At 52.0% G+C, this 21,744-nt stretch overlaps 2 protein-coding genes across 3 annotated transcripts; one reads left to right on the top strand and one right to left on the bottom strand.

Annotated features, from left to right (window-relative positions):
* Positions 1-142: 142 nt before the first annotated feature.
* FAF2 (Fas associated factor family member 2) lies at positions 143-14,297 on the bottom strand. 2 transcript variants are annotated; one of them, XM_083872118.1, is made up of 11 exons: positions 13,723-14,297; positions 7,857-7,925; positions 7,336-7,470; positions 6,782-6,858; positions 5,481-5,619; positions 4,118-4,203; positions 3,946-4,037; positions 2,385-2,562; positions 1,320-1,491; positions 994-1,137; positions 143-471 (listed from the first exon to the last, which is right to left on the bottom strand). In XM_083872118.1, exons 1-11 carry the CDS (start codon positions 13,783-13,785, stop codon positions 289-291), a joined length of 1,338 nt encoding a protein of 445 aa, XP_083728244.1. In that variant the 5' UTR covers positions 13,786-14,297; the 3' UTR covers positions 143-288. The 2 variants fall into 2 exon arrangements, with proteins under 2 accessions (XP_083728244.1, XP_083728245.1); XM_083872119.1 differs by lacking the exon at positions 13,723-14,297 and adding an exon at positions 10,630-10,864.
* A 316-nt stretch (positions 14,298-14,613) lies between these two features.
* Positions 14,614-21,036, top strand: CLTB (clathrin light chain B). The gene is made up of 5 exons (XM_083871837.1): positions 14,614-14,831; positions 16,395-16,438; positions 17,551-17,668; positions 17,957-18,068; positions 18,991-21,036. Exons 1-5 carry the CDS (start codon positions 14,648-14,650, stop codon positions 19,160-19,162), a joined length of 630 nt encoding a protein of 209 aa, XP_083727963.1. The 5' UTR covers positions 14,614-14,647; the 3' UTR covers positions 19,163-21,036.
* Positions 21,037-21,744: the final 708 nt, after the last annotated feature.

Genomic DNA, 21,744 nt, shown 5'->3' with positions numbered 1-21,744 from the left:
CCCTGAGTGCCCACCCCGGTGCAGGGGATGGCCGTGCGCACGCGTCCTCTCGCCAGCGCACGCACGCGGCACGGCTGGCACGGGCCATGTGGTCTCTGATCCCTCGTTTGTACGCAGTCTTTTAAAAAAAATATTGTATTATAATAATAATATGAATTTCTCTTTCCGTTTTTTTTTTTTGTCTTTTTTTTTTTTTTGTCTTCTGGAAAAAAAAAAAAAAAATGAAAACGAAAAAACAAAAACGAAACAACAAAACAAACGAAAAAAACAAAACCAAAAAAAGAAGTGTCAATCGTCCGTGAGGTCCTGCACAAAGAGGACTTCCGTGTGGCTGAGTCCGGCCTCCTGCAGCGTGGGGGGGTTGGGCCACTCCTCTGTAGGGAGGCAGGGCAGGACACGGCGAGGGAAGTTGGCCTCAATCTGAAACTTCTCAGGGCTTTCTTTCAACGAGAACAGGAAGTCGTGGATCACCTGGGAAAGAAGCACAGAAATAACTGCCAGCTGGGGGAGCAGTGACACAGCCAGAGCGAATCCCACGGGGGAAGGTTCCCAAATCTGCACCATCACTGCACTGTAGACGTGAGAGCCATTTCCTTGGCACATGTGAAACTGGGGTTGGCACAGAGAACTGGGGAAACAAGACACTGTTTCTGGCTCTTTCTACACCTTTATTTCATAGGGAGCAGTGGAATTATAGAATGTTAAGTGGGTTGGAAGGGATCTTAAAGATCACGTAGTCCCACCCTGCCCTGTCATGGGAAGAGACACCTTCCAGCTTTTAAGGAGGTAATAAAGTTTCTTCCTCTCCTCTTCCAAGGTGGTGGAACCAGGCCCCACAGCACTCTCCTTACCAAGGAGTAGCTCTGCCTGCCAAGGCTCGCAGCAGAGGTCACCATTTGGCAAAGTCCAAGGGAAATAAAGCTTTGCTGAGCCACCTGCAAGTCTCTTCACCCCCTTGCTCTGGAAGGCCCCTCAGCTCTGCCCCAGGCTCACCGTCAGTGACTGTGTGAAGTGGAATCGCCGCTCCACTCTGGAATCGTTAGGCAGCTTGAAAATGATCTTGACACTCTCGGGGTCGTCAGGATGTGGCTCTGGAGGGAGGCATTCCGACTTCCGCTCCTTCTCCTCCTGCAGTGTCTGCAAGGCAAGGAGGGAGCAGGAGCAATGGCTGAGCACTGAACTGCCCCTTGTGCCTGTCCCCTGCAGCACAGCTGCTCCGGGAGCCTCAAAGGATGGCCAAGCCCCAAGTAAGACAATTCCTACGGCAGGTGAGGCATCCCACAGGACACTGCAGCCTCCTGCAACCCCTCTGTTCTCACCTGCCGCCGCCTCTCCTCTGCCAGTTTTTGCTGTTGCACTTCCTCCTCCTTCTTCTTCTTTCTCTCCCTTTCCTCCTTCTTCTTGCGCTCCTTTTCCTGGTCTGCACGCAAGGACGCCAGATATGCCTCGTCCTGCTGCTGCCTCAGGACTTGGGTTTGGTTCCTCTCTTCCCTGCAAACACGAGTGGGAAGTGGTCAGGGCTGACAGGCCCTCAAGTGAGGGGGTGGCAGGCTGAGAGCAGACCCGAGGGGGCAGTGACAGCCTCCAACTCATAGGAGCACACAGCAGGTAATGCCTTGAGGTACCACAAGCTCCCAAAAGGCCAAGCCAAGTCCCCACAGTCCCTCAATGAAACTGCTTCCCAAGGGTGGGTGGAACTGAACTTAAAAGGCTTCTGAACCCCTGCAACTTGACAGAACTGATAGACAGCACAAGAACAGTGCCCTGGATTCCTGTCTCATAGTTGAGTCTTCTTGGTTTTATCTCCTTCAGGTAATTCCTTGCACATTTCATAAACAGGAACATGTTATTGGGTCCTCACACAGAACATGGGGCAGAGGAGGGACAGACAGAAAATCAAATGGTGGGGTCCTGTTTTGGATGCAACCTGTACATCCCTAAGAGTCACCAGGGACTTGTGAGGCCACACCAGAAAAGCAGCCAGAGCTCAGCACAGCCAGCCCAGCCAGCAGCACACACCAGCTAGCTATGGACACCAGCTCTCCTGCCTACAATGCCTTTGCTCCCACTTGGATCTCATGGCTATTGTCCAAGCTTTCCCTGCAAAGCTCCAGCATGCCAAAGGTGTGCTCCAATTGCAGAGAACAGAGTACTCACATCCACCTTTCAGTGGTGGCATTGTGTGCAACAACATCTGGCTCCCTGGCTCTAAGGTGGCCTGAATTTATGGACTGATGATCCCCCTGGTAAGAGGAGAGCCCGTGGGCTGTGTTACAGAACGGGAGGTGCTGAGCTCTGTGCCTACACACGGTGTCTGGGGGAAGGAAGGGGACAGAGCAGAGCCTGCCTCAACAATGTCTGTGTTAGTGGAGGCTCCTCCCTACCTCTCCAGGCGCTCGGACACCAGGTATGTCTGGTTGGCATCCATGATGAACATGAGCTGGTTGATGAGGTCGTCGGCCTGGATGAGGCCCTCGAGCCGCCCCACCACGGTCATCCTGCGGTCCTTGAGCATGATCACGGCCAGGAACGGGTACGTGTTCTCCCGCAGGGCCTGCGACACTGGAACAGACACACATGTCACTACCCACCCACGAGGGCCAACAAGGGGGGCAGCACAAGTGTTTCCCATCACTGAGGGACAAGGAAAACACCTTCCCTAGACATTCTCTTTTCCAAGGAAGGCTCCATTTTGAAAATTAAACTCTCTAAGTTAGCAAAGGGAGAAAATGGCTTTGGGAGCACAAAGACTGATGGGGAAAAAAACCAAGCTTTCAAGTAACCAAAAAAAGGCTCTTTTAACTCAAAGCAGGAAGGAAGTAAATGGCTCTGAATGTCCATTCAAAACGGGACAAAGCCATTGGTTTAAACTGCAGGAAGAGTAACACAGGACAAGCACATGGAAACACTTGCTCAGGTGATTAGGGATAGTTGGACTCAGGAAAAAACTGTCATGGGGGAGAAGGCAGTATGTCCAGGTTGAACATTTTCGAACAAATTTAGGCTGGTTTTGCTGGAGGCAGGCTCTGTTTGAAGCAGGGAATGGAACAGATTATGTGCTTAAGTTACTGTTCATATACAGCTGTTGATTCCCTCCTTAAAAGACACATGGTACATCATGCAACTTGGAGCCATTGTCACTAATGGAGCCCCTCAAAGAAAACCAGACAAGCTCAGGGATTAAATGGAAGGCCATGATCCCTCCCAGCTCTGCTTTCCAGGCTGTGATTCCAAAGTGCTGCAGCAATGAAACAGGAGTAAGTCAAAAAATGTCTGCTCAGACAGCTGTTTTCTCAAGTTGGAAGCAGAATTATGGAGCCAAGAGTGACCCAAATTTAGCATTTTCCTGACCATGAAACAGAAGTGGTGGAAAAAACACAGGAGCCATGAACAGAACTTTGGGAAAAGGCTCCACTTGCAGCAAAACCTTATTAAACTTTTGTCTGGCCAGCTATCAACAGCTCTCAAACACTGTAAGCTTTTGAGGAGACAGAGATTGGGTGTGGATTGCAATGACTGTCTCAGAAAGGGAAAGAATGCACCTAACAAGTCCTTCCTGGCCTCAGGCATCACAGGAGCCAGTGTTATGGACAGATCTAGTTGGATACTTGTTTCTCCACTCAGTTTACCCCCAGCACACACCCACCAACTCCCACTGACAAGGCACTGAAAGCAGCCTGAATGGCCACAGTAAAGAGCACAGAACTACAATTGCCCAGAGATACACAGAACGGTGGAGGTGAAGATCAGAATATATTTCCCTGGCATCCAAACTTTTTGAGATACCCCAGGAAACCAACACATGTATTTCCCCATGGATTCCTGACATTTCTTGTCTACTTGCACAAAATACAGAAGTGTTTCATGTGTGTAAATTTGTCAAAGAGCATCTAGCTTGTTCAGAGACAGGAGGGGACAGGTAAAGTCCAGAAGAGACACACTCACCTCTGTATCCCTCTGGTTTATTGGTTGAGCAAGCCCAGAAGAGCATTCTAGTGTTGATGAGGGTGATGACCTCAGGTGCACACAGTGTATTGCTGGGGGATGAGAAGAGACCACGTGAGGGAAGCTGCATTTCAAGTGCAAAGAGAACTCTTTGGGAAATTCTCCTACCTACCGGCAGAACTCATCTGTGTCCTGGTGGTCATCCCCGTGCAGATAAACCAACAGGAAGCGCAGCTCCCGCTTGGCATCGTTCAGTGCCTTGGCATAAGAGCAGAGGAGGAGAAGTTACAGGGTGTCTGGGCAAGGGGAATGCAGCACCCACAAGGCTTGTGTGACACAAGCACTACTCTGCCACTACAGCGTTTTTAGTGGAGGATGAGCCTGTTAGAGCTTATAAATAAGCCTTTTATTTAAGAGGGCTACAGTGGTGTTCTCTCGTTTCCTCTCAGGATGTGGCTCTGGAGAACACTGAACTCAGAGTGGAACTGGGCAGGCCATGACATGGATTGACACCTCAGCTGCCTCACCAGACTCAGCTGGCAGTGAAGAACCTCCTTCACCCCTTGCACTCACAGTGGCCAAGGCTGAGCTTTCCCTTGAGCCTGTACAGGACACAGTCTTCAGATCACACCAAATGAAAATTCTATTAAAACAGGTAATAAATAATGCTGCAAGACCCCACAAACCAGACAACAAAGGAAAAAAAGCCCTCCCTTTCCACATCTACAGTGTCTGGATTCCACCCACCCAAGAGCATTTTTAACAAGAGCACAGGATAAGTGCACAATATGCTCCCTGATTTACTGGCACTGAGTTTGGGTAGCCTAATCATTCCATGATTATTTGAGTTTGGATTCCAGGAATGACAGAGGAGCCTAAAAGAGCTGCAGAGGCAGTGAGCTCTATCACTGTGCAGTGTGGAGCAGACAGGCACTTGACACTTTTATCCCAGGCACTTGGGAAACAGTGCAGGTCCAGCTGTCTGATGGGAGGCTCTGCAGGAGACCCTTCCCTTGGGCAGGCTGAGAGAAGCTGTGGAAGAGGCAGTGTCCATGGGAACAGCCCTTTTCTACAGAGAGCTCCCTCAGATCTGATCTATGGAACACTCATCTCCCATAATTTCTTAGGGGCTCCCTCTCAGTTTTGAGGCCCTGCACTATTGTGAAGCTGCATTGTGATACAAGCCCAGGCAGTTAATCCCAATTTGGTGAACAGAAGGACAGACTCTGGCACACCACACCGGTTTATAAAAACAAAGGCAGGATTACAAAGAAAAGCTGTCGGCTACAGAGTCACACAGACGGTTGAGGAACAGCCAGAGCAGCTTTGCTTTCCAACTTTGCAGGCTTGGCAAATCATCAAGCCTGGCAGACACTGGTTTCCCAATACACTTGTTCACTAGCTCTCCATTACCCTGTTAAGAGAGTTTGGGGATAAATGTTGGGCTTGTAGATGAAAAGTAACTTTGCCACGTAGGCCCTGATACCATGTGGCAAAATCCCCACTCCCCAGGATCACCAACACGTGACACTGACCTGGCTGTAAGTTCCCTGGTAGAAGACAGGGTGTATCCTCCCATATTTTTCCTCAAACATATGAATAAATGAAATAATGTCACCCACTGGGTCGGTGACCCGACTACGAGGATCGGGGCGTATAAAACGCAGAGCAAACCTAGGAAGGAAGGAAAGGAAAGGACACTGGAAATTCAGGTCACTGACTTCTTGAGGAATGGATTTTCTTTTCCACACACAGTCACTGGGATTCATAAAGAGGAAAAAAGTCACAGCTGAGACCCTTGAACATTTATAATCTGAGCTTGAACTGACACCCGCTCCAAACTGATACCACTGCTACAGAACCAACTCCCAATGAAGATTCATCTCATGCCAGGGATCAGTAAGGATCCAAATTCTGTGTGATTAAACAGTTTCAGCTTCCTCTGAAGCATCAGGCATAAGACACACCAACAGCAGGAGGTTTGAGGAATTTAGTCAAAGATGGGCTGTTAAAAGCCACACAGTTTTGACCAGATAACTTTGAAAACTGCATTTCTGCTAATCCAGAACTAACAATTCCAATGTACAAAGAGTTGTAGAAAGGGAACATTACACTAGGAGTCCTATGAAACTGTCATTCCTCTGAAGCTGAAAAAGCTTCAATGCAAGGCAGATATCAGTGTTGTTTAGTTCTACTGATGCACAGAAGATACACTGGACTTTGGAAATATCTTCAGTGGGGGAAAAAAGTAATACAACAGAGAAAACTGCCAAACCAGTGCAGATGGAATGACTGCTGGCTATTTTCCACCCTTACCATTCCCTTTTCCCTCTATCAATGCTGTAAAGGAGACAAGGAGAATTAGTGCTTTGGGGCAGCAAAGGGAGAAGAGGCAATAGACAGCAAAGGTATTCAAATAAAGCAGAGGTGTTTACAGTTTGGGTTATGCCAAATAATATCCAGGAATTAGGGCAAGTTAACCTGTGGCCCAGCCCAATGGGACATGGTTCTGATGTTTGTCCAAGAATACCAAACAGCTGGACACTGTTTTGCAACCCCTTTATGTGGCATTCAGATTGTAAAGCTGTGTGGAGTTTGATCTCCAATTAAACACTTCATTTACAGAGCTGCAAGGTGCTCTTTTTGTCTGCAATAAGATTTATTCCTTACTAAACAGCACAGGAACTTCACAAGGCTAGAGATAATGCCAGTTAAGCAAACCAATGGAAAATCTGCCACGAGGCTTAAAGATCTAAGTGACAGAGATCCAGCCAAATCTGAGCTAGTGTGTTCCCTGATGCAGTCAATAAGTGAGTCAGCACAAACAAGGACTTACCTAAATATATCAAGTAACGTGTAATAGGTGAATCGGAATGGAAGCATTATGAAGTAGTAACCCCATCCTAACAGGCCCTGCAATTACAAATAAGGATTTAATTTTCTTAACTATACAAAGAGATTAACAGCAGCAAGTCTTACAGGCGCTCGTGCAAACTCATTTGTAAAACATTAATGAAAGTAATTAATACTGCATTCTAGTTAATACACATTTAAGGGAGGCTCTAAAAAGAAAAACATTATCACTGTCACATGGAGGGGACAGTCCTTTGTTCCAATTCAACTGATCTAAAGGTTTTACTACACCACAGCAAGACAGTCTATGATAAAAAAAAACAGAAGTCCTCATACTGTGAATCACAACATGGAGAAAATCTCCACAGCAGTAACAGAAACTGAAGGAATAGCTCTAAGTTTTGTTTTCGTAAGATAAAACATTTAGAAAGGAGATAACAATATGCAAAGAAAACAATTTCTTTCCCTGCTTTCAGGTTCTGTGTTCACAGAGAGTCAGCCAAGAAGCAGGACAAAATCCAGTGTAAGATAACTTGCCCTTGGCTGTGGCCTTGAGACAACGTAGCTGTAGATCCTGTGGTCAGCTGTATTGACCTGCAGTGGCCGCAGTGGAGGAGGATTAAAGACACTTGGGACACCCTCTTGCTCATTCAGTCGGTCCTGCACAGCTGCCTTTGACATAAGAAAGAGCAAAGGGAGGTTTCAGGCATTTTATGGTTTTTATACTTTGGACATTGACAGTGGGTATTACTTGTCCACAGCCCCGGGGCACTGGATAAGCACAATTCCTGACAAACAGCAACCACCAGCGCTCTTTTCCATATGGAAAGGCCTCCCCATGGCAGCCAGCACACAGGCTCCACGGGAGGCCACACCGTGTGCCAGTCAAGGGATTGTTCACAGCCATAATGACTCTGCTGTGCCTGGCTGAAACCAGCTCTCCAGATGTGTGGAGATGCAGCTCTAAAGAGCTACTTTGGGTAAACCCAGGGGTGGACAGAGGGCTGCATTTAATCCAGGTACTTGGAAACTGCTCCAAATCTCATTTTCAGTGGTACCTCTATGTTCCAGTTGTGCTGCTCCAGTGTGTGGCGACATTGGTCCATGGACTCTATGCCAGTCAAGTCCTAAAGAAGGAGAATAAAAGCAGATGAGTGCCAGGAAGTGCTGCATTTTGACCGCTCTTAACAACCCTTGAGCACATGATGGGAGTTACCACAACACATTATCACAATGCTCATTTTCTGAGAGCAGAGTGACCTGAGCCAACCCAAATCCGTAAACACACAGGAGGCCTCAAACAGGCCTTTGCACCCGTCCAGCACCAGCCAGCTCAGCGTGCCCAAGGTCTGTCACCACAACAGCATCAGCACAGCCAAGGGTTTAACACAATATTGCCCACAGGCTTCACTCTGAAAAGATGTGCCAGGCCAACGCCCTCAAACATCACCTCAAACTCAAAAAACAGACAAAGCATTTCTGAAAACTCGGGATGACTGTTACTCCACTCTCTGCCAGCATAAACAGAAACTAAAACCAAAACCCAGCCAGGCGTTACTGAAGGTGATGTTCCCAGTATCACAGGAGAAGTAAAAAAAGTATAATAAACAGTGTAGTAAAAAAAAGCAGCCACAGTCCAACACAGGGCCCGAAACAGAAAACAGTCCAAATACACTGGCAAACCTCAAAGGCACTGGGCATATTTTAACCCTGTGCCAATCAGAATTTCTGCACAGGAGATCAAACAATTGTGTCTGTTATTGCAGGAAGCCACATCAAGATCTCCTGAGCAGAGACAAAGGTTTGCTGAAGAGAAGATCCCTGTCACTGTGCCACAGAAACATCTCTCCCCACTGCACTTGTTTAAGGTCTGAGCAGACATTTTCCTGGCTTCCTTGAAAAGGCCCTGACACATTCCTGACAGGCTGACCATGTAAGAATGCAGGAGTTGTTTTTCTACTGGAGAAGGATGGTGCATCTATTCCCCTCCCTGCCCCCATTCATACATTCCACATGCCATTTCCACCCGGGTAACAAACACTGTGGACAAATGCCCTATTCAATCTCTGGGCTCGGTTCAAACTTTCGAGCATTTCTTGGCTTCTTTCTCACCAAGTCTCCAGATCACCACCTTCTCTCCAATCCACTGGGCAAAAATCATTGTTTCATTCTGCTGCACAGAACCAATCAGACGGTTTAAAGCATGGTGACTGCAGAAGCTCAGAAAAAACCCACTTCAAGCCGCTGTTCAGTGGTGTATAAATATTTATAAAAAAGTAAGTCTGCAGCAAGCCTTGCAAGGGAGCACTGCAGAATTGGATTTCATAGAAGAGATAAAGCTCAGTGAACTCAGCTGTTGCTGCTGGAATACCTTTGATTATCACTCAGTTTCGTCATTTAATGTTTTAGTTTAGCTATCTTTCTTTCAAGATGTGCTTCAAAGAGTAAAATTTAGGGTTTGTATTCTGACTTTATTTTTTTATTCAATTTATTTTGAATTCTGACTTAATTTTTTTAACCTCAACTCCTACAGCAGACACTTCATTGTCTTTTTAGAAGGACAACATTAAAAGCACCTGCAATCTACTCAATTAATTGATTTTTACAGTGGAGTCACAATGTGCTTATTCCAGAGCCTTGAAAGCCTTCTGGCCCCCATTCCTCAACCCCCTGGAAATTCTGCTGGCTTTTACAAAGCTTACAAGATTCAGAAACTCATTTACACCTTTGTCTCTAAATGCCTGGATTATCTGTGCACACTAAGAACACTACTGAGCATTCCCTCCTTTTTAAATGATGCAAAATTCTTCTGCATTTTAGGTCAGAAAGCAGCAGAGCTATCAACAAGCATTTAATGAGCACTGAATCACTGCAGCATTTGCAAGACCTTCTGATTTCCAGAGAGAGACCAGAGCCAGCCAACTTCACCCTTCTTCACCACCACCACAATGACAGGCAGCTCGAGTCACTTCTCAGTCTTCTACACAAACTCTCCAAGGAGGTGAATTTCCTTGTATCTTTTTTTTTTTTCTCCTCAGCATCTTAATTCAGCTGCTCTGCACTCAAACCACAAGTGACAAAGCCACTTCAGCACAGTGCTGAGCTCCCACCACTTGTCTGATCAATGAGGCTTCACAATTAAACACTGCAGGAAAAAACTGCCCAAGCAAAGGCAGCTTTTAAAACTCAACACCTTGTTGGCAGTTACTCAGATGTGCTCCACTGGACACACCACAGCTCCACGATGTTCTGGGGGACACAGCAGGGTTAGAATGACCCACACCCGAGGTAAGGAATGGCAGGACCACAGTTCAACTGCCACTTCAGACAACTCTTGCTGGCAAACACTGATACTGGTCATTATCACCCCCGTGACACTCCTATGGCCCCTGCTTCACCAAGTCATGGAAACCCATCAGAAACTTGAAATGTCACATCGTTTCCACTGCCTCCCTCACAGCATCTCTGGTGAATGTTCAGCCACAAACTTACATGGCAAACGAGCACATTCTTAGTATCATCCAGGCTAAGAGAATAACCAGCATCTTCAATCCTTGCTGTTCAGATCATGCTCACTGTGGTCTCTTATTAGCTGCCTTTAAGAGCATGTATCTTACAGACATAGTTAAAATTAGTCCCATTAAACCAGCACTCTCAAACCTCCAAATAAATCCAATCTCAACACAGTGGCTAATATTTTAAAACCAAAATATTAAATTCCATAAATGCCAGGAAAGTTCAATAGTGCCTCCTCAACCACCACACAAAGCAAGAGTGTTACTGTAAAGCATAATGAAGTTTTTGTTAGAGGTAATTATTTCTATCTCTCACCTTTGAGACTGCCCAGAATCTTCTCAATACTGAAGCAGTGGAAAGTACAATTTCATGCCTCAAAGGCAGAAGGAATACCCCTGAGTGGACAAAGGTTGTAAACTGGACTTACGAAACCGCCGCCTCTGCAGATACGCTCCGATGTTGAAACACGGCACAGGAGATGCAAATCCACAGGAATAACTGGCAGGAATAACTGCTCTTACTTCCCAACCCCCTGCCAAATTCCAGAGAACTGCTTTCCAAGGGTAAAGAACGTCTGAGTTCTAACTGGAAAAAAGCCTTAACCAAGAGTTTCTCATTGCATATTACAGCAAATGCATTTCTGAGAGTTTTGATCGATACACTGAGTGGGAACGCTGCCTGGAGTTTCATGTTTCCTCCTTCCCCTAAATCAGAGCCATATCCAGCCTTGAGCATTCTGTTTTCCCCAGCTGAAGTCAGAGATGATATCATGAGTGCCAGCTCTTTTGCAAGTAACACTCCATTACTTTCATTAGCATATTACAGTATCAGACATCAGCCCAAGTGTAATGGGCACAGATCAATAACCAGATCCTACAAAAGCTGCTCTGCTGTTTCTTCCATCTCCCAAATGGATCATATCTCCACAGTTTTCCTAAACTGTTCACATCAAACTTCTCCCTCCAAATGCCAGGACAGCGAGGTCTTGACAGATGAAACATTTAGATGCTTTTATTCCCTCACATTATTAGCCAGTTCTCTGGCTGTAAATGCGAAGCTGAAAGCATCCAAGAGGCTTTGCTGATTTCATTTCAAGTTTATCCCAGTTCTCTCCACTGTTTTTTTTTTTTTTTTCCCTATTAACCTGCCCGAGCAGGGTGCAGAGAGCTGCCCTGTTCCAACCCTGCCCACAAGGAAGCTGCTGGTTTCAGCATTCTGCCAGCAAAGCTGTTTGTACAGGACCCACCACACAAACATCAGGGGAATTAATGCAGAGCAGGCACTAACACAGAACTGTGCCCCAGGGCTCAGGGCAGCACATTCACCTCTGCCTGGAAAGGTGCACTCTCCTGCAGAAATGGGATAAACAGTTTAGGATAACAGCACCTTCACCCCAAACAGCTGTTTGCTGGATGAACAGCAGTCCTTGTTCAGTGCTTCCCTCTGGCTCCCTGTTTAACTGAGGGCTTCTACTATTCCTTACCTCATCCTTGTCATCCTGCCCTCTTTCCCAGCCTGCTCTCCTGCTCTATTCACACTGCAGTGGGATACAACCTCCTGTGGAAGTGCAGTGCCCTGTCACCATGGCATGCTGTACAGCACATCACAGAGTGTGAAGTTATCCCTGAAAACACTGAAGTGTTCCCTGCAAAGTCAGCAGGGATCACTGAAGGATTTCCAAGCTGACTTGTAGCAAGGTACAAATTATTTTAATGACACTTAGCTAATCTCTCCAAACACCAAGCTCCTTCTATTGGAGTCAAAAAAAAAAAAAAAATCTTCCAGGTGGACTGATTTACTTTTGAGGAAGCAGCAGGATTCACACCTGAGCCCTTCTCAGCCAGGTGTGACCTACCAGAGGAGAAGGAATCACCAGTGGGGATCTGTCATTAACCTGGAGAAAGCTGATCCACATAGCCCAGAAGACAGAAGAGTGAGGATCCTGACTGGTATCCAAACCTCCTGGACCACAGCAGTGTCTAACTGAAAAAAACTTCTCCCCTTTACAGCCTGAGGAGTGTTTCCTGTGCCTCAAACCAGGGCTGTGCAGGAAGCTGGACTGAAGCATGAATCCCTCCTCCTGCCTCCCTGGCAGCCCTCTGCCCATGACAACACCAGGTTGCATTGGGAAACAGGATTATTTCATTTCACAGCTGTCCACAGGGGTTTGAAAATAGCAGCAGGGGCAGTGGTGAGAGCAGCTGGTCCTACTTGCCCAGAATAAGCAGATGAGCAAGAACCAGGATCTCTCACAGCAAGAGAATGGGACCTTTTGCACATTTATATGCACAAAACCCTCACCAGGCAGCACAGGAACAGCAATTGTTAACACTGCCCTGTGCCTTTTGTCTGTATTTAGTTTGACTGCCCAAACAGCTCAGTTTGCAGCAGACTTAGAGGGGACACCTGTAAAGCAAGTTTCCTCATAGGTCCAGTCATGGGAGAACATCTCAGCACATTAATTAAAGCAGGGGCTGTGAATCAGGTAAAGGTTTGGGAAGTCAATGTGAGGAATGAACACCTGCCCTGTCTCATCACTCCAGATGCCTCTGGAGTCCCTTTAAATCTACAGGTACATCACACCAAACTTAAAATACACAGTCTTAAAAAAAAAAATGTAAAGCAGCAAAAGCAGACAAAACACCCCTAAAAGTAATAATGTAATTTGTAAAAGAACTGCAATACAAGGGATGCCACATGACGTCCTACAGCTCGGAAACAAACCCGAGACACCTGAAGGTAATTTTCATTGCTCAGCGCACTTAATTACTCATCACTGAACAACCCTAAGTATTTCAGCTGCCCGGCTCGGTTTTCTCCTCAATAAACCACTTCTTCAGATTGTGTTTATGATCATTAGTCTGCTACACAGCCCCAGGTCTCGCAAACCAAAGGTTAAGCGACCCTGCCCGTGTTGTGTAGCAGACACAGATTAGATCGTTACAGTTTCCAGCGGCGTTACCCAATCGCGAGGGGCAGGAACCGTGTCCCACAGAAACCCACTGGGTAACTCTCCCTCGGTGCCAGGAAAGGCTTTCCAGCTACGACAAGGGAAATTTTCAGAATAATTAAAATGGCCGGGATTTACCAAGGAGTTTTTCCTGCACGGAGTTTGCTCAGCAACCACCTCTCGCCTCCCCAATCAGCGATGACAGAACGTCGCCCCGACAAAGTATTTAGAGGCACGGGAGTCTCACTCACCCCGGCCGGGACTGGGCCCACAGGTGTCTCTCCTCTCACCGTCCCCTCAGGCCCAGCCCGACACCCCACTCCAGGACGGGCCTACCGGGCTCTGTGAGCCCCGTACCCCTCAGCGCCGACGGGGCGGGCTCAGCTCGGCCCGTTCCGTGTCCACGCACCGCCTCCCCCGCTCCCGCCGGCCGGCACGGGCCCCCCGGGACGTGGCACCTGGAACTGCAGCAGCTTCTCGGTCTGTTCCGCCGTCAGCTCCCGTTCCTCAGGCGCCGCCATTTTGCCGCCGCCTCTGACCCGCCGCTCCGTCACTCTCCGGAAGTGACGTTGCCCGCCCACACTTCCACCCCGGCCCCGCGCGGCGCGGCCAATGGCTGTTTATCGGCCGCCGCCGGAACTGCTGGCCCGCATTCCGGACACAACCGAAGTGCTCTGGGGCCCGCCCGGAGATGCCCGAATCCCATCGGCGGCGGCGGCCGCTCTCGGGTGTCCCCGGCGGGCGCACGGAAAGTTCCGAAGTGTTCGAGCACCGCTCGGTTGTTCTCGGAGTTCCGAAGCGTGCCGAGGGCTGCTCGTTTGTTCCCGGAACAGGCCGGGGATGGGGGGACAGCCTGTTGCTGGGGGAGCGAGCCCTGAGCCCAAGGCGGGGATATGAGCCGCAGACCCGCCGGGAGATGGCTGTGTTCCCGTCACCGCGGGGGCTGCCGGACACCGAGTGGGTCCTTCCCGGGCACCTCCAGTCCTGTCGAGTGTGTCCTGCCCGCTCCCTCCGGTGCCGCCGGGTGGGTCGTGCCCGGCACCCCTGGTCCCGCCGGGCCCAAGATGGCGGCGGCCGCTAAGATGGAGGAGGCCGTGAGGGGCCCCCGCTCCCACCCGCAGCTACGAGCGCCCGCGCGAGGGGTCGGCGCGGCGGGACCGCGGCCGGTTGAGCCCCGGGTGTGGCAGGCGGGCAGCCCCGGCTCCCCGTGCCCGCTGCGGCTGGCGGGGAGGCGGGCCGTGCCCGCGATCCCGCCCTGGCGTGATGTCAGCGCGGCCGTCCCGCCCGCCGCCGCAGTGACAGCGGCAGCTCCGCCCGGGCACAGTCGGGCCCAGCCCAGCGGAGCCGCGCAGCCGGACCGGGAGCGGCGCGGGCGGGCCGGTCATGGCCGACGACTTCGGCTTCTTTTCCTCGTCTGAGGGCGCTGGCGCCGAGGAGGACCCGGCTGCCGCCTTTCTGGCCCAGCAGGAGAGCGAGATCGCGGGCATCGAGAACGATGAGGGCTTCGGGCCGACCGACGGCGAGGCGGGCGCCGCCCCGGGCGGGCAGGCGGCCCCGCCGGAACAGGGTGAGCATGGCCCCGGGGCCCCCGGCTGCGCTCCCGCCGGGAACGGGCGGGCTGCCGACCTCGTGGGGGAACGGCGGGCTGTGCCCTCTTGTGCCACGAAGGCAGGGAAGGGTCCGCCGGGCCGCATCTACGCGGGGCTGGGGTCCCCGGGGGATGCACAGCATCCCCGGTGGGTGATGAGGTCTGTGCTGCGCCTCATAGGCCGGTGGCGGGGTGACCCTGTGGACCAGGCTGGCATCCTAGCGAGGATTGTCTGGGCCTGTGCTTGTGCCCAAAGGGCTTCTCGAACCTCGGGGATGTGGGATGAATCCTGAGCTGGGATATGCCAGCCATGTGGCGATTTCTCCCCCTTGTGCTCAGGCTGGGTTTCCTGGGTCGGATGGACTCCCGACTCCATGTTTCAGTGCTCCCAGCTATGGCAGTGTAAAAGGCATCCAGGCGGCACTGAGGAGCCATGACAGCCTTGTCACTGTCCCCACAGACAGGAGACCCCTTTGGGATGCAAAATGGAAGACATTGCCATTGGGAACGTTGTGGTCCCAGGCCCTGCAGGTAGAATGTGCTAATTCTGATCTTTTCCCTCCAGCCTGCAGAGGCTCTGCCGTCTGCTCTCTGTGTGGACATAGGGGCACTGTTGCCACAGGGCTCTGACTCCTTCCCCTAACCCAGCCCCACAGGGTCTCGTCATGCTGGCTGTGGAGCAGTGCACACAGAGCTCTGCATACAGGGCCACGGAGGCAGATCTGGGTCTGGGGAGGTGTTGACAGCCACAGTGATAAATGCAGTCAGACAGGCTGGAGCTGGGTGTAGTCGTGGGGGTGAGCACTTTGGGGACAGTGCTGGCCTGAGCTGCACTGTGTCTGTGCCTGCAGCTGGTTGGCCAGGAGAAGCCCTGTGGTCACTGGGGAAAGCTGAGGGCCTGGAGTGGGACTCCTTTAAAGCCTCTTCTCTCCTGGCAGCACAAAGCCCCCTGCCTGGCCTGGCTTTGTGACCCAGGTGTGCAGCTCTCTGGGGCTGCGGGGGCAGATGGGTGTCTCATTACCAACCCTGACCTTGCAGCTCATCCCAGGTGGGCTCCCAAGGACTTCAGCCTGTGGGCATTCCCTCCTGTCCTGGTGGAGCACAAGGAGTGTTTCCATGGGCTGTGTCCCTGGAGAGTTGCCTTGGCACTTGGCCGGCAGCTCTTGGATCAGCTGTGTCCATCAGCAGCCTCTGCAGGTCGGGGTTGGTCAGGCTGTGTTTCTACAGTCACAGCAGCAGCCTGTGTCAGTCTTGTGCTGGAGCAGTTTCCCTAATCTCCAGATAAGATTAAACACCAGTGAAAACACCATAAAGACGTAAATGCCTGCAGAAGTTTGTGTGGGAGAGTTTGAGGTGCTCACTGAATCCCACCAAGGACAGGACACTGTTGGGGGTGTTGTGCATGGCTGTGCTGAGCTGAAAAAGTCACAGACAAACTCTCAGGAACTGATATGATGTAGTTTCATGAACACCAGCCCCTCTGGAATCACCTGCAACTGCCTTAGTTGTGTTTTTTCTTCTCTCTTCCTTTTTCTTGGGCAGGTTTCCAGAATGGTGGAGCCATTGTCAATGGGGATGCCTTTCAGGTGAGAGCTCAGCCTTTTGCTGGCCCAGGGTTGCTAAGGGAGATTGGGTGGGTGTGGGGCCAGCATTCTGCTGCTCTGCCCCCAGCATTGACTGGAATTTGCTATCCAGCTGCAGAACAGCTATGGTGCTCCTGGAAAGGCCTGGGTCTCCTGTGGGAGTCCTGGCTGCTCCATTCTCTTTGAAGAGAAGATGTGTCCCACCTGCCATGACCTGCCTCACATCTGTTTGCAGGTGGCTTGTGCCATGAAGGAGTGCCTGGGCCCTAAGAGCAGGTGACAAATTGCCCATTCCCCACAGAAGCCCCCTCTCTCCAGCCTGCTAGCTTCTGGAGGCCTCTGGGGCAGATAGGAGCATCTCTTGACAGAGGCCAGAGCCAGCATAGGGCTGCCATGGGATTTGGGTCTCTCATGAAAACCACTTGGCCTGTGGCCAGGGGCATTTCAGGGGGCCCCACCTGGGTCTCAGATCCCTTTGGGAGCCTGAAGCCCAGCTCTGCTGTCAGCAGTGCCAGTGTCTGACAAGCCCTTTACCCCACTTGGTGCCCAGCAGTGGGGCATATGCACTGCCCATGCCTGGTTTACAGGATGATAATCGCATCAGGAATGGGGCAGACTTAATTAGATTGAGGAACTCGGAAGAAAGCTGTAATCCCATTGCTGAAGTTGGTGTCAGACTGGGCATCTGGCCAGTGGAAGGTGTTAGGGGAGGTGCTGGACCTGGCGGGGCCCTCAGCTTGTATGTGAGGGAAGCAGCTCAGTCTCAGAGCTGCCTAAACCCCTGTGAGTGCCAGGGAATCCCTGGGGAGCAGTTCCAAGGCCAGTGTCTGCCCTGTGCAGTGGGGCTGCCAGGAGGATACAAGAGCTGCAGTGGCAGCAAGCAGCAAGTCAGGGAGGGAAAGGCTGGGAAGGATTTAGGGCCTGAGGTTGGGACAGCAGCTTGAGCAGCACTTTGGAACAATGTCCCACACGTCCCAAGGTGTTACCCTTCCTACCTCCTATCTTGGCTTGTCAGTGTTGGGAGTGTGGAGTCCTGACTGCTGCCGGCCCTTGGAGGTGGCTGGGCTGGGCTCGTGGAAATGCTGGTGCTGATGGTGGGTGTTCATGTCCTGCAGGGGTCCAACGGCCCCACGGATGCCTACGCAGCCATAGCCAAGGCCGACCGGCTGACCCAGGAACCCGAGAGCATCCGCAAGTGGAGGGAGGAGCAGAAGAAGCGACTGGAGGAGCTGGGTGAGACCCTAGGCCATGTGTAACTCCCTGTGCTTGTGGCACCCTGTGACATGACAGTCAGGGCCCTTGGGGTCCCTCACCTTTTGGTGACCCTGCTGCATCCCAGAGGGATGGCTTGTGTCCCTGCCAAAGATCTCCTATCCTTGGGGCAGTGGCACCTTTTGCCAGTACTGGTGGGGACTGGGGACAGGTCTGAGGGGCTGCAGCTGTCCTGCCTGCCAAGGGGCTGCCCAGCACACCCAGCAGGTGCCAGTGTGATTGATGGGCTCTGTCTCACTTGGGCCTTAGATGCGGCATCGAAGGTGACTGAGCAGGAATGGCGTGAGAAGGCAAAGAAGGACCTGGAGGAGTGGAACCTGCGTCAGAATGAGCAGATGGAGAAGAACCGAGCAAACAACAGGTATTGCCAGGGTCAGCATGGCCAAGAGGACTTTCTGCCTTCTTGGGATGTTTGAGGGTCTCTTTCCCCACAGTGGGGCCCAGCCATGCAGAGACAGAGTGTTGCCAAGCAAAGGGGGAGACCCCAGGTCTTGGAGTGGCTCTGGTGGCTGTGCAGAGCCACTCTGGCTGGAACCACACTTGGGATCACCTTGGGATTTTGGTGCCTCCTGCCCCTGCATGGGGCTCACAGGGGAGCAGGATTGGGCTCCAGGTTCTCCTGGTGTGCTGCAGTGTGTGGGTCACTCTTTGGGAGGACTAACCCCCTCTGTTCTCTCTTTCTAACCCTCTGCCTGCCTGTCGCTCCGCTCCGCGCTCTATCTCTCTGTGCCCGGGGCTAGGATCGCTGACAAAGCCTTTTACCAGCAGCCGGACGCCGATATCATTGGCTACGTGTATGTGCTCCTTACAGACCATATCCTGCCCCACAGGCTCTGGGGGCCCGGCCCCAGCACTGCCTGCCAGCCAAGGGAAGGGGGGATGCTGGGAGGGACTGGGCTCTGGTGAGGTACCAGAGGGAGGATGATGCAGCTGAGTGTCTCCAAATGGCAGAGTTTTAGGAGATGAGTGGAGCTCCTGGAAATGCATCTGCGGGAGCTGGTGGAAGATGGAAAGTGGTGGGTTCTTATGCCTTTTTGGGGATGGCTCTGGGGGGTGAAGTCTTGGGAGCAGGCAGATAACTCCTGCACCCCTGGATGAATGATGTTTTGGGTGAGTGCAGCCAAAGGCAGACTTGAACATCACATGTCTCTGGGTCCCAGAGGACACTGAGCTCATCAGCTGGAGTAAAGGGGCAGGAAGCAGGGACACAAGGGTTGTTAAGACAGAATGAAGAATCTCCTTGGAAAGGTGTCTGCCAGTGACAACTCTCAATGTCTTTGCAGGGCATCGGAGGAAGCATTCCTGAAGGAGTCCAAGGAGGAGACCCCAGGCTCTGAGTGGGAGAAGGTGGCCCAGCTGTGTGATTTCAACCCCAAGAGCAGCAAGCAGAGCAAGGATGTCTCACGGATGCGCTCGGTGCTCATCTCCCTCAAACAGACGCCCCTGTCCCGTTAGCTGTGCCTGGCACAGCCGGGAGCACAGCGGGCACGGCCAGGCTCACTGAGCCCAGGCAGCTTCAGGGGCCGGCCCGGGAAGGGCCTCCCGCTGCCTGCTCCTTGATCTGCGCCTCGGCTGTGCTCGAGTCACTGGTTGTATAACTCTCCCCATGGTTTTCCTTTGCTTAAAAGGTGCATTGGTCTCTTTTTACACTTATTTATAAATCACTGTGGCATTTCCCCAGGAAGCGGCACTGGGTGGCAGAGCTGAGTTAGTGGGGAAGCCCCAGACCAGGCTTTTCAGCAGATTGTGTCTGAGGGCCTGGCTAAATGAGCAGGAAATATTCCCTCCTGTGTTCCCCACTTTAACCCTGTGCTGGGAATAAACCTGCCTGTAGCTGTCCTGGCAGCCCCATGTCCAGGCCTCAGTCCTAGCTGTGAGGCAGGGATCCCAGTAGGATCCTGGGCTGCTGTCTGCCTTTCTCATGGGATTTAGAGCAGAGCTGGAGCACGGTTAAGAGGGTGGAGAAATAGCCCTGGTTTGGCTCCACACTGCTGGGTCCTGCAGGGAGCATGGCTGCAGCATGGCACTGCCAGACTGGCATGGACTGAGGAATGTGAGTACAGGGACCTAGGTTGGGCCTGGACTGCCAGTGGCTGCTCCAGGCCCATCAGAACTCTGTCGAGCCTGGTTATGCCCCAAAAAGTTGGTGGGACTGCAGTGTCCATGTCCCATCCATCCTGCAGTGCTGGCAGCACAGTGGTGCAGGTGGGAAGGGACTGTGGGGAGACTGTGCAGGATGTTTCCTGTCCTTCCCCCATGAACACCAGCAGCTGGAAATGTGGGATTCCAGGCTTTGGGGGACCCTTGGCTTTGCTTTGCTCCTCCTCTTGCTACCAGAATGGGAGATGGAGGTTGTGTAGTTGCAAGGGAGGAGGTAGGAAGGCCCATCTGCTGTGGGGCAGGTTAAGCCCCCCAGCTCCCTAACCCAGGGGCCCAGAGCAGTGTTGGGCAGAGTTCTGGTGTTGGGGCTTGTACTGTCCCTGAGAACAACCTGCACATCTGTCTGCAGTTGCTCTGCCCCCCTGGATTTGCCCACCTAAGGCAGTGTAGGGAGATGCCTCAGTCCTGCTCCCTGCTCGAACTTTCTTTCCTCTGCTTGGCAGGGATGGCACCAGTCCTGGGAAGCTGCACAACTCTGGGTAGCAGGAGAGGGACAGCCTTGAGCTGGTGCCCAGAGTCTGGTCTGTTGAGGGCTTGGGAAGGGCTTAGAGCAGCTTGGAGGGACATAGAGCAGAGGCCACAAAACGTTCACTTAAGCCCCTCTGCAGAGCCCTGCTCAGCTGGAAACCAAGTGTGCAGAGCTCTCCTGCCCTGCAGCTGTGGCTCCAGGGCCAGACTATCACCAGTCCTGTTGCTGCAGCTGTGGGGGCTGCCTGGGCACCCGTGGCTCTGGGGCATGATCTCACCAGTTGGCTGGGAAGGTAAATGGGTGTGTAGGGAATCACTTGGTGGTGTGTGTTGGGACTGTGCCCCCTGCCCGTAGGGCTGATTGTTCCTGCCTGGCCCCCCTGAGCTCCAGCATGCGTAGGCAGCTCTGCTGTGCTGCAGGACACCTGGGGATTTGGCTACCTGCCTCAGCCTTTCATTGCAGAGCAGCAGGAAGCACCCCTGGCTACTAGTGGGGGGCAGTGTTCTCCCCCATGCTCTGTCCCTCCAGCTCCTGCAGGCAGCTGGGCCCCTGGGTCTCCCAGCTGCCATGTGCTCTGTGTCAGGCAGCACATGGGGCTGCTCTTGGGGAGCCGTGCCCACAGCTGTTCTACATCCCCTTGGCTTTGGTATCTGTGACTGTCCAAATTACCTGTTACAATAAACCAACATCTCCAATCCTACAGGGCACTGTCATCTTTCTGTATTAGGGATGCACGCTGTGTTTAGAACCCACAGCCAATGAAGCCTCCTGTGGGAATGATGGAGCTGGGGAAGAAACATCCTACAGGAAACAATAGGAGTGAGGGGAAGGCTGGAGGGTTTGTGCTCGGATGAGGCCAAAGCAGCAGCAGCAGGACCCAGGGCTTGGCTCTGTCCCCAAGGAGCTGCAATCTCTGGCTTGTCCAAACAGGCCAAGCTGCTCCCCTGTCCAGTGCACTCTCCTCCAGCTGCCAAGGGATTGTGCTTATGGATCTGCCCACTGGCTGCTCCTCACACCCCTGCCCCAAGCTGGCTGGGCTGGAAGTGCCAGTGAGGCAGCCAAAAGCAGTTTCCTCTGGGAAAAATGCAGGCAGCTGGAGAGGGAAGACAGGCCCTGGGTTCCCCAGTGCTGAGGTGGAGCTCACCCTGCTCAGCACTGGCAATGGCTTGTTGCCCACACTCACATCTCAGAGGTCAGCTCTGGTGAGCAAGAGCCCTCCCTCTCTCCTTGCCAAGGCCCACCAGTGCAATTCCCTGGACAGAACAATCCACGTGCTTGTTTGCAGATAGAGGGTTCACCCCTCAGAAGGATTCAGAGCACAGGCACCAACTCACAGAACAACACCTGGAACCAGCCCAGGCTGCTTGGGGAGGTGTTTCAGCACAGGCAGAGGTTTCTGTGCCCCTTC

Source organism: Zosterops lateralis (assembly GCF_965231275.1).
Source record: "Zosterops lateralis genome assembly, chromosome: 14".
Lineage (NCBI taxonomy): Eukaryota > Metazoa > Chordata > Aves > Passeriformes > Zosteropidae > Zosterops > Zosterops lateralis.
The sequence above is the reverse complement of the archived record's forward strand: the minus strand, read 5'-3'. Positions and strand labels throughout refer to the sequence as shown.

Coding starts and splice junctions, on each gene's coding strand:
- CLTB (XM_083871837.1), top strand. CDS start 14,648: ATGGCCGACGACTTCGGCTTCTTTTCCTCGTCTGAGGGCGCTGGCGCC. Junction 16,439..17,550: donor TCAATGGGGATGCCTTTCAG/GTGAGAGCTCAG, acceptor CATGTCCTGCAG/GGGTCCAACGGCCCCACGGA. Junction 18,069..18,990: donor AAGAACCGAGCAAACAACAG/GTATTGCCAGGG, acceptor ATGTCTTTGCAG/GGCATCGGAGGAAGCATTCC.
- FAF2 (XM_083872118.1), bottom strand. CDS start 13,785: ATGGCGGCGCCTGAGGAACGGGAGCTGACGGCGGAACAGACCGAGAAG. Junction 7,471..7,856: donor AGCACAACTGGAACATAGAG/GTACCACTGAAA, acceptor CTTATGTCAAAG/GCAGCTGTGCAGGACCGACT. Junction 6,859..7,335: donor TCTCAAGGCCACAGCCAAGG/GCAAGTTATCTT, acceptor TTGTAATTGCAG/GGCCTGTTAGGATGGGGTTA.